The sequence below is a fragment of the Triticum urartu genome, chromosome 2A, assembly GCF_056163025.1.
Source record: "Triticum urartu cultivar PI428250 chromosome 2A, HENAU_Tu73, whole genome shotgun sequence".
Taxonomy (NCBI): Eukaryota; Viridiplantae; Streptophyta; class Magnoliopsida; order Poales; family Poaceae; genus Triticum; species Triticum urartu.
The window spans coordinates 608,786,885-608,799,210 of NC_141874.1; the positions used below are offsets into that span (position 1 = coordinate 608,786,885).

A 12,326-nucleotide genomic window follows, 5' to 3' on the forward strand; every position below is an offset into this window, starting at 1 on the left:
GGAGCATAAGTCAAATTGTCTTTCCTCACTAACTCCCGGCAAAACAGAAAAAACAGTCCTATGCCGATTTGAATGCAGTACCATACACATGCCAAAATTAACTATTATCATTTCTAAATCTCTAATTTTGACAATATATGGCTATATTTTTCAGTGTATTCTCTTGACCTATCTGGACCATATTCACATGTATGAAGACCTTGTAATGGTTGGTTCATTTATTCCATATAAAGAAAAGTGCCTTAAAAAATGATACTGATGTGTTCCATTTTCAAATTATGAAACCCTTGCAGCCTTTAAGTGAATCTGCAGGTCGCATGTTTTTAACAATCGTATAATCCATCAGAAAGATAGACTGAGATGTTAAACATATGTAGCACACTGATTTCAGAGGTCAGACTAAATAACAGCAAAAACCACAAGCACACAGATCATAGATAATAACTCCAACAAGAATAACATATGCAACTCATTCAACCCCCTATCACATGCATGCATATACTATGCTTCAAGTACCAGGAATACAGAAGAACACATGGAAATAAACAGCTACCCCTCGTGCATGACAGGACAGAAGTACTCAGAAATCCATGAGAAAACCACAAGCCACATGCATCCAGCATCAAACACTGGCTGCATAGTACATGCATGCATATGCTTGCGATCCTCATGTGGTGCGAGGCAAAGGCACTGTGCCATCCTCTCAATCGTTGCATGCAACTTGTCATGCACCGTTCACATCAAACCCAGTACCAGTAGTTGTACCTGATCACTGCCTTTCGGTACCATAAAAAGGAAACGGAATAGGAAGCAAAACAAGAAACAATAAGCGATGCTAGATCGAGTTGACACATGATGCGCAGACCGCAGAACGGACACTGCACTACAGACTTACAATCTTGCACGAACCACACACACACACACACACACACACACACACACACACACACACATGCAGCTAGCTGTAGCAAGAGAGATCTCCTATCTCTCCCTGCATGCATGTCCCCCTCACTTCACTTCACACTACAGCAAATCATTTTACTTGACACGATCCTACATGGAAGCAAATTAAACTAGTAATAATCTCGACTAGAAATTAACCCAAGCTAATGAAAGCCAACTAGGTCGAAACACGAGCAATGCAGCAGTGTTCGACGACGACAACTGACAGTACTAGCTGATACAAATACGCACAAATGAGAAGTGCAAAGCCATAAGCATGCGCGCGCATGCATGCATACGCGAGCGCACATAAAATATATCTGGCATACCGGCCAAATAGGAGATGGATCGACCACCAGCTGGGGGCGGGTCCTCGTCATCGATCAGCTCAGCAACCGGCGGCGGGAGGCGCCCCGGGAGGGGGCTGGTGCTGGTTGCTGTGGAAGCTGCTGCCGCTGCTGTCGCCGGTCAGCTGCTGCGGCTTCTTGCGCTTCTTCTTCTCATAGCTGACGCCGCGTGCGCGGGCCTGGTGCTCGCGGACCTCGCGGAGGTAGAGGCGGACGGCGCGCGCCGCGAACGGGTTGGACTCGGGGCTGCCGCCGTTCTCCTCGTAGGCGGCGCGGAGGCGGCCGACGAGGGCGTCCAGGCTGCCCCAGGCCTGGCGGAGTGGGCACGGGCAGGGTGCCGGCGGGCTCGGGTGGCCGAAGAAGGGGCAGGCCGAGGCGTGCACCTTGGTCTTGCCGAACTGGTCAAGGTAGCGCAGGAACTCCAGGACGTGCGCGCCGCTGCACTGAGCCAGGCTCAGCGGCGGCCGGTGGTTCCGCAGGTACTGCCCGAACGTGTTCCAGTCGCGCCGCTTCTGCGCTTCGTACCTGCTCGGCGACTGCGGAGTGCCCCCTGAGACCACGGAAAGCGAGGAGGTGATGCTGCTCGAGGAACCGCCGCCGTTGCCCCCTCCAGACAGAGGGCTGTCCGGGTTCGCCGACAGGTCCATGGATCAGCTAGCTGAGCAGGAAAGGGAAGGAATCATACTCAAGCAAGTGTGACTGTGATCTGAAACTATTTTCTATTTATTTAACTTCTGTAGGGAATTCTCTTACACTTTTGTTTGCTTAAACAAATGAAATAAACTACAACTTGCTATTAGAAAAGAAATAGCACTGCTCCTACATATTCGAGAACCATGATGAGGTCAATGATTACATGTGTACATATATATAAACTTGAGCTAGCGATCTGTTTGGTAGCAGCTGGTTCTCTCCTCACCATTCGCCACTGCAATTGATGCTTTTAACTTTCTATATAAGCAGTAGATGCAGAAATATTTAGGACGAACAAAGAACCTGGAGATCTTTCAGGAAAGGAAAATTTTGGAATCACCTTTGGTGGTGTTGGCAGCTGATCTTGGTTTGGCGCTCTCGGAATTACTGGGCAAAGCCAAATGGTGATGGAGGTTGGCTTGAGAATCTGCACAAAGATGGAAAACATCAGAGGACACATACAAGAAAGAAAGAAAGAAAGGTTATTTTGAGAGAGCGATCTGGAAAAGCTCATATCTGTTGCTTCTTACTCGGTGGTGGTGGTAGCCAGCAACAGCCAACAGTTGCTTGTGCTGGCTCTCATAGGTCCATCTGGTGGTTGGGAAGATGCTGGGAGAGCAGCAGCTTCATCATCTGTTTGTGATGGCGTGGGGGAATTGTATGCTGCTGCCTCTATTTTTAGGGTGGGATGCCGGCGGTGGTGGATGTATTGTTTGGCCTAAAAAGGGGAGATGTGAAATGACTGAGACATGGGGTACACAGTTGTGACCAGTGAGAGAGTGGAGGAGATGCACTGCTAGTACTGCTAGGGCTTTTAGGTGCTGAAGGGTGAAGCAGGGACACCGAGTGAGAGATGAAAGGTGACATGACAAAAGTAAATATTTTTCTAATTGATAGGTCGGTGTACGGCCTAATGGGGGTGTCGACTTGTTTCTAACTGGTAGTCATTTGATGTCACCGGTCTAAAGTTTCACAATCATACCAGCTTGGCAACAAATATCTAGTAAGAAATTAGGTTCCTTTATTGTACGTTCAAACAGTCTAAACCCATTACTTTCACCATTATGTTGTACTAATTAATACAGTACTCCTTCTGTTTCATAAATGTAAGACCATTTGGCAGTTTGAACAGAGGGAGTACATGTTTAGGAGACCAAATACTTTACATTACTATGAAGTATGTATTGTAACAAAGTAAGACGTTTCGGCAGTTTATTTCCAAAACATCTTACATTTGTGAACAGAGGGAGTACATGTTTATGAGATCAAATACTCCTTTACATTACTATGAAGTATGTATTCTGACAAAGAAAATAAATTATTCGATATTGTTCTGATAAGTGTTGATCCTGATATTCACAGAAACGGGCTAATAAAAACTAAGTGGTGTTTCTGGAATACCATAACATGGCCACTAAATCACAGATTTATCATTCCCTGTTGCACTCTCCAATATATATAATCTAGGCATGTCATTCCATGCGCCATGGTCCACTAGAATCAGCGTTTATTTGACCTGATTTTGGTAGTTTGAAGGAGTAGGATGGACTAGGATGGACAATTTCCAATTGCAAGTGTGCAATATGGCCAGACTTTCGCATTGTGAAAACAATATGCAGGACATACATATATGCCTTGGTATAGTTAAGCCTTGATGTATTGCATACTCATATTTGAGTGACATTCTGTCATACGGTGAAAAAAAATATTCTTCATGATGAACTACATGGAAAATGGAGACTATGCAACAGGTGACTAGGACATGGAGTCACATGCGAAAAAGATATCGATCACATGCTCCACGCGCAATTCTACATTGGATGATACCTTTAAATTTTCATGGTTTTCTTTCTATTTTTCAGATTATCTTAACTTTCAGTCAATTTTGCTAGTGTTTTATCGAGATGTAATTTGTATCAGACTAAAACATTAAGGGGCTTCTTTGATATACATGATTTCTAAAATGTAAACATATGAAGAAAAAACATAGAATGTAATATCACGCCCACTTCAATTGTTGAATAGGAGTATGTAACACAGTTTTTTTGGTTACACAATAGAAAAAAACAAAGAATTCTTCCAAATGCGTTTGAGTCAATAAAATTTATCTTCTGGAAAATAGTGCTATGGAATTTTTTCATCCCCTAAAAAAAGGAATCTTTTCATTACAAAATTTCTAATATTTGTTTCAAGGATTCCAAATTTTGAAATTCGTATACGAGAAAACTTTGAATCAAAGAGACCGTAACAAGGAATATAGAAAGCAGTGGCATATACGGTTTCTCTTATATTTTCAAGCTAGCCATGCATGCTATAGTGACAAATCACTTAACCAAAGATTCATTTTGCTGAGGGCAATTTTAGATTCATGTATGCATCTATGCACAATCATATGTAGTCAATTAATTAGTTCATAAAGAAAGATCGTAGACCGGAAAATGTTAGCTGACATGTAGTACAACAGGGCTCCTAGAAATGGGAGGCAAATTGTGTGCAAAGACATATTTACTTCTTATTTGTTTGCTTGGTAAATTGTCCCATAGGGTATACATTGTATTTTAATACATTTTCTATGTTGCTCATATGCATGCCAATATCTTTTGAAGATGGATCATTTGCTGGTTATAAGGTGGTGGTTCTTGTTGTTTTTTGCGTAAGCCCCACCTGGTTATATTTTATGTAATAAATGTTTTAACATTTATTTACTTTGCTTTGGTGAATCAACATATAACTACAAGAATATTTGTGCTCATTTTGATGGTGACTGATGAAATCGAATACTTGTCAATTTTAGACTTTAATGTATATTTTAATTTGTCGCTGCAAAGGCGTTACTACTTTCATTATTGTCATTTCTATCTTATCGAGCTGACTAACTAGATGATGAAGTCTTTTCAAACTTTACACCAAAAGGTTACCCAGGACTTTCCATTTTCGAAAGAGAGCGCGGCTTAAATGTCAAGCCTTACATATAATTGAATGCATAACTAGGGATACACTTCGAGTACACGGATAATTTTCTCTGCTGCAATGATTATTTGCGAGGCATTTTGTTGAAGTTAGCTAGCACACAAATAGTGCAGCTACAACTTAGGCTTGGTTAATCAGTGCTTTAGTTGATTGTGAGGCATACTATTCAGTTCTCAATATTGTAACTTGATATTTTATATATAATTTCACCGTTTTCACCTTTGAGAGAAACACAGAGTACAACTTGCAGATACATTCATGTGCACACTGAATTACACCATGCTTGCTAGAAAATGAATTTCTCACGGATGTCTCCCTGAATACGGATCCTTAAGGTTTTATTTGAAATTTTAAAATTTGTCAGGCGGCTGTCTTTTGCTGTATTTCCACACCTTCTTTTTGCTCAAGTAACCACGCCGAGGCACAGTATACTGGGTCAAAAATGTTCTGTTTGTTATATTTCCTGTTTCATATAGTCTGTGACACTTAGAATTTAAGTGATGAATATGTGTAGCCAAATTATCTTCGTCTAGGTCCATGCCCTGCAACTGAATTATGATTTCAAGTTACAACCTGTTACGTTCAGCCTATGGGCAATTGGCAGCTGAGATTAAGGCTCTCATGGTGGGCAAGGAGTTTGTTCCCCAGAAGATTAGTCATTCACAAAATAGGGTAGCAGATCGGTTGGCTTTTTATAGCCGTACTGTGTCGTGTACGTCTGTATGGTTGCATTGTGGACCACCATGTATCGAGGACTTCATGACTTTCGATTGTAACCTTATCCTATGGAATAAACTACTTTTATACCTCGTAAAAAAAGACAATATGATTTCAAGTGCAACTTTGAGATTGCACACCCAATACCATGACACGTACTCTCCTTCCTACATATTGGTTTTCACCTCTTCACTTCTATATGAATAGGCAGTGCTTCTGTCGGTTGCTCAAAAAAAATACCAATGACATGTGAATGCTATTTTCGTCGATGCATTTCTTTTTCTGTTGTTGTAATCCATTTAAACAATAATACTAGTGATTCTTAAAAATAAAAAAAAACTCCCTCTGTAAAGAAATGAAAAAACACTCTTATATTTCTGGAGTACTAGTGAAACGGTTCAAATGCAAAAAGATGCACCGCGGATGAATAAGCAGGTGCTGTGCTGAGCTGTGCACCACAGAAACAAGCAGGCGCTAGCAGCTCTGCATATCACGACGACACGAGACTGTCTAACCAAAGCGAAAATAAAAGGAAAATAGCTCGAATTTATTCTTACATGATTCGATCGGGCCGGGACTGATGTGTCCACTCGTCTTGGGACTTGCCTCCATCATGTACGAATTAATTCCTCTCGTACATTCTTCCGCAGTGCTCTGATGGACTATCTATATATGATCAAGTTGGGGCCTAGCTAGTGGCTAGTACGGAACGCCTGTGCATCTCTACTGTACGTGGCGTGATCGGTGCTAGGTTTAAATTTCATGCAAACATGCATTGGCTAAATTATTTCTCACATGTTCGTTCTTTCAAGGGAAGAAAACACTCCGGTATACACCAGAATAGTGTTAAGAGCATAGTGAGCGCGAATCAACCTGTGATTGAATGGTTAGGAGTATACCTGGCCATGGACTGGGCCGGGCCGGACCTAAAAAAAACTCACGGCAAAAAACTGAGGCCCGGGCCCTCCCAGGCCCTACCATCGGGCCTACTTTTGAAGCCCAAGCTCGGTCCATTTGGTAAAAAGCCCTGAAAAGCCCTTAGGGCTTAGGGCCGTGGGTCAGGCATCTTCCTTAAAATGCCAATATGCCAAGCCCAAGCCTGTCCAGGCCCTGCTGGTGGACTCAAAACTTAGGCCCAAGCCCGGCCCATGGGCAAGCCCATCGGGCCTAGGCCCTGGATTTTACGGCCGGGCCTGGGTGGGCCGAGAGGGCCGGACTGGAGATGGCCAGGACTAGTTAGGAGGATAGTGATATCTTCAGCCCACCAGAAATGATGCACACTCTCGAATGTGCTCATGGGAGTATGGTTTGCGTGTGTGTATTCAAAGGGATTAGTGTATGCAATTCAAACTCCTAGTGACTCGCCGCCACCCACGCGGCTCTCGTGTCACCCCCCACGGGCGACCCGAGAGCGAACAACCCTAGCCGCCGCCGGTCCCTTCTCTCCCCGCCGCCACCCGAGGCACGTGCCGGTGCTGCTGCGCGTCCGCCGGTGAAGGTGGTGGCGAGGCCCTGCTGCCTAGCGTCATCGCAGGATGTATCGGAAGTCGGGGCGGCGGCCCTGAGCGGGATGGCGGCGTCGACCTCTTCGGTGGGTGGCGCTGCGGGTGTTGCCCGTCCCTGGTGGCCGTGTGGTTGGCGCTAGGGCAGCGGAGGCTTCTCATGGTGAGGTCTGCTCCGGCGGCCGCGCCAGATATGGATCTCGGCGCCTCTCTGTCAGCTTCCCCTGCCCTCGCCGTCTTTGCTCTTGGCCTCTCCCTGGTCGCCGAGGCAGGATGGTTTTGCGGGCGTGGTGGTGGGAGGTCAGGGAAGGGGGACACCCCTGGTCAACCTCGCGTCGACCTCGTCGTCGACAGTGGCATTTTTGCCCCGTCTTCCCTCCTGAGGGGACGCTCGATCTTCCCCCTCCCCCACCGCCTCCTCCCCAATTCTCCTGGTGAAAACCTTGGCCGGGCCTAGCCGGACGCCGACGGCGCTATGGCGTCGTAAACCTTCCTGGAGGCGGCGTCTTGGGGCAGGTGGGGATGTGGGCCTACTCTGTGGTGTTGTGCGCACGGTTTTGGGTACAGCCCGAGAAAAACGGTTACCGGGCGGATATCGAGTTTCTCGCTGCCCCACGAGAAATATGAATCCCGAGCAAAAAAAATCGAATTTTTTGAATTTTTACGTCCAATATATACTGAAATAGAGGAGCATCTCAGTAATATCACCAATCATAGATGTGGCTCGGTGGTATCCATGTACTTACTTCAACAGGACGACGGAGGTTCGATTGCCCTTCTGTACACAATATTTCTTGTCAATTTTTCAAAAAAATTATGTCGAACTCGCGACCTCTTTACCTATAGCGTGCGGACGTTGCACTAAGATACTATCTCTTCTCCGTGCAATACCAGTTTAAATGCTATCTATATCTAGCTAAACAATTTTGAATTCAAAATTCGAAAATTAATTTCGTCCGAAATTTATTCGGTATTTCTCGGTAACCGTGGTAACCGAGAATCTCGCCACCCCACGAGAAAATTCGTCCATTCAAAATCCAAAATCTTGTTGTGCGTCGGTGGCGGATGTGTGCAAGCTTCGGGGTCGCCGGTGGTGTTGGTGGTGAAGGCGTGAGTCTGCAATCTTCTGTGGCTCCTTGCTGAGAGTTGCTCCGCGGACTGCTGACCGGCGTTACGGTGCCCTGCGCTTGGGCGAAGGGAGATAGTGGTCTCCCTTCAGCAGCGGGTGTGGTGAGTTGTGGTCTCTCCACCGTCGCGGCTCGGTCGACTCTGCAGTATGGCATGTGCTCTCTCTGCGGCTGCGTGTTCCTTGCTTTGCATCGCCCGGTCTGTCCTCGTTGGTTTCTTCATATGCCAATCCAATCTGCGAGGAGTCTCCCTTAGGCTTGATCAAGATGCTTCATTTGTTAGCGGGTGTAATTGTCCCCTCTGCTCTATTGTAGTAGTGCCGATTGCTCCTTGCTTGTAATTTTTCAGCTGCTCTCAAGCTAGGTTATGTTCTTTCACAACACCATTGTACCTTAGCCGGTTGATGGCTTCATTAATTTGAAGTCGGGCTGATGGCCTTTTCTCTAAAAAAGGATTAGTGTATGCGTGTATATATAAACAATTTAATCAATCATATATGTTGCCATCAAAAAGACTTGTTAATTTATTAATCCCATCAACATGAATGATATCTAAGTTAGGTCTAAATGTTAGGCTGATGGGACTACCAACTTGTTAGCTGTGTGCATTTGATATGGTGAACATGGCGTGTACAGTTTTGCTGAGGTGAACGGCACCAAAGAGGCATTACTGCAGCGCAGGTAGGAATCTTTTGGCTAGGGCCCGGCTGGTTAAGTGCTAGTGGTACATGTGAGCAAGCGAGCTATGCAGTCAATTAACAGTTCACCTCTTGGAAAAAGAGTTAGCTAGCTACTTGAGCAAGGCAAGCTTCATTATTGGTGCCAAGAGCCTGGCCATGCTTCTAGTTCTAGGGCCAACAAGCCATGTGCGCCTACTGCTTGACCAGATTTCTTCGAAGAAATTGACGAGGAGTCGTGAAACAATTGCTCGTGATGATGCTAGTGACAAGAGATAAAGAAAGATTAGTTTATCGGAGGTGTCTGACACACCTAGCTATACCGGAATTGAAGCATACAGTACAAGATAAATATATACCATGTGTGACGCAATCCCCCGCTCGATCGTATGATCTCTTGATTTAACGTTTGATAAAGCGTTATTTTAGGAGCTGTTCCCACAAGAGATATGTTTCTAAACCTTGCTTTCCATAACAATTATAACCACATTTTCTTTGGAACCGTGCAGAAGAACTGCATAAAGAAGGAAGAAAAGTTACTACATAATACCAAAGAAGGAATGACCCGGACAACGCCATAGCGATACGGCACAGCCGAAAACCTAAAAGCATCTATAGACGGACCACTGATATCCTCTTATATGTCCGGAAGGACGACCAGTTCGGTGACTGGTTATGAAAATACCACCTACCAGACCTCTAAAACCGTCCCTGCATGTCCGGGCTGTATGGCTCTGGCACCCCATACAAAGCCCATATCTGAGACGAATATATGGAAAGGACCGAACGAGTCCACCACGTCACGTTTGGCCATGGTGGTCCACCTCGACCCCACAAATATTACCTCCCTATCTGCACCTAGATCAAACCCTAGCTACTTGCCATTCCACTCCACTTTCAGTCCGCTCCGCTCAGCCTAGCTCCTCTCCAATGTTCTTCGGCATAGCAGGCAGCGGATCTGAGTCCGACAACTAAAGATTCATCAACTGGGACCTGCGGAGAAGAGGAGGAGTTTGTCATCCGACTGGCTCCACAACAACAAAAAAACACTTATGTGATGTTACGTCTTTGTCACAGTAGGTCACATTTTCTATCATGCATGTACATCCGTGATGATTTTATGACAAAATCAAGATAGTTATACATGTGTTGTCGTAGGTATAATAGGTGTTTCATAGTTTTCAGTTTCAAAGACTTCATCAGTTTCAGCATTCTCAATATCTTTAGCTCTAGCAAGTTGTTCATCAAGAAATTCACCTAGTGGCACATTATCATCAAGTAAGGTACTAGCATCATCATAAGCATCATTCATAGAAGAAGTAGCATCATCAAGAACGTGCGACATATCAGGATTAATAGCATGTGGTGGTGTTGCAAATTTACTCAAAACAGAAGGTGAATCAAGTACAGAGTTAGATGATAGTTCCTTACCTCCCCTCGTCTTAGAGGGAAAAATCTTGGTTCTTGTATCTTTCAGATTCTTCATAGTGATAAATAGATATAATCCCAAGTGACTCAACAATTATAGCTATGTTCCCGATAACAGCGCCAGAAAAAGGACTTGATTCCCCACACGTATAGGGGATCGCAACAGTTTTCGAGGGTAGATTATTCAACCCAAATTTGTTGATTCGACACAAAGGGAGTCAAAGAATATTTGTAAGTATTAGAAGTTGATTTGTCAATTCAACCACACCTGAAAATTAAATATCTGCAACAAAGTGATGAGTAACACCGTAATATGATAGTTTTGATAGCAGTGGTAACAATAGCAATGGTAATGGTAACAACAGTGTTTTGTAGCAGTTGTTACAGTAGCAATAGCAATATTAACTTAGCAAGAGCAATAGTTGGAAAACTTTTATGCATTGGATCGGTGAATTCGTTAGATGATATTCATTATATAACATTCATAACCTAGGGCGACATAGAACTACCTCCAGTTCATAAATATAATGTAGGCATGCATCCCGTAAATAGTCATACGTGCTTATGGAAAAGAACTTGCATGACATCTTTTTTCCTACCCTCCCGTGGCAGCGGGGTCCATAAGAAAACTAAGGGATATTAATGCCTTCTTTTAATAGAGAACCGGAACAAACATTAACACATAGTGAATACATGAACTCCTCAAACTACGGTCATCACCAGAAAGTATCTCAATTACTGTCACCCTGGGGTTTACGGATCATAACACGTAATAGGTGCATGTGGCTTGCAAGATTGAATCTAGAACATAGATAAAATGGTGAAAACATAAATGCTTCAAATCTGAAATCATGGCACTCGGGCCGTAGTGACAAGCATTAAGCATGGCAAAGTCATAATAACATCAATCTCAGAACATAGTGGGTACTAGGGATCAGACCTAACAAAACTAACTCGATTACATGATGACTCTCATCCAACTCCTCACCGACCAGTGAGCCTACGAAAGAATTACCCACTCCCGGTGGGGAGCATCATGGAATTGGTGACTGAGGATGGTTGGTGATGACGAAGACCGAAGTTCCCCCTCCTCGAAGCTCCAAACGGGCTCCAGGTCTGGCCTCCCAATGAAGAACAGGAGGTGGCGGCGGCTCCATATCATAAAAAACGATGAAATTTCCTCTCCTATTTTTTCTCTGAAAATAGGATTTTATAGCGTTGGGATTAGGGCCAGCGGGGCCTCGAGGGCCCCACCACCCACCAGGGCGTGCCAGAGGGGGTGGCGGGCCCTGGTGTCTTGTGGGCAGCCAGCCCCCCCCTCTAGTGGGTCTTGGTTCCAGTATTTTTTATTTATTGCAATATAATTCTCCGAAAAGTTTTGTCCAAATCCGAGAACTTTTATTTCTGCACAAAAACAACACCATGGTAGTTCTGCTAAAAACATCATCAGTCCGGGTTAGTTTCATTCAAATCATGCAAATTAGAGTCCAAAACATGGGCAAAAGCGTTAGGAAAAGTAGATACGATGGAGACGTATCACGTCCATGTACCATTTATATACCAGAGAAAATAAACAAAAAGGTGCAAGTCACATGCACCACAAAAATCTCATCCGATCTATTTTTCTTCTCAAGTTATAGGGAGTTTCCGTCGAGTTGTTCCATCTTGCCGAGATCGATGGATCCATCTAAAGCCATCCTCAAGTTCGCGTGTACGTACGTCTACGGCAAGAGACTTGCACGTACAGCAGGGATCAATCAAGCAGCCTGCCTGAGTGCTTCTTAGTGCATGTACGTGCTGCTACAACTTTGGGTAAATTGATCTCGTGATGAAAATCCAACAAATGGTATCAGAACCTCGACGATCTACGATGATGACAGACATAGACAAGGAGTCGGTTAAGTCCGGCGACGGCGGTTCCAA

General features: G+C 44.5%; 1 protein-coding gene across 1 annotated transcript; it reads right to left on the bottom strand.

Moving 5' to 3' along the window:
• Positions 1-820: 820 nt before the first annotated feature.
• LOC125533770 (protein G1-like4) lies at positions 821-2,709 on the bottom strand. Its single transcript, XM_048697127.2, has 3 exons — positions 2,513-2,709; positions 2,323-2,409; positions 821-1,947 (listed from the first exon to the last, which is right to left on the bottom strand). Exon 3 carries the CDS (start codon positions 1,934-1,936, stop codon positions 1,331-1,333), a length of 606 nt encoding a protein of 201 aa, XP_048553084.1. The 5' UTR covers positions 1,937-1,947; positions 2,323-2,409; positions 2,513-2,709; the 3' UTR covers positions 821-1,330.
• Positions 2,710-12,326: the final 9,617 nt, after the last annotated feature.

Bases quoted from the DNA above. Each gene is read 5' to 3' on its own strand.
- LOC125533770 (XM_048697127.2), bottom strand. From the start codon at position 1,936: ATGGACCTGTCGGCGAACCCGGACAGCCCTCTGTCTGGAGGGGGCAAC.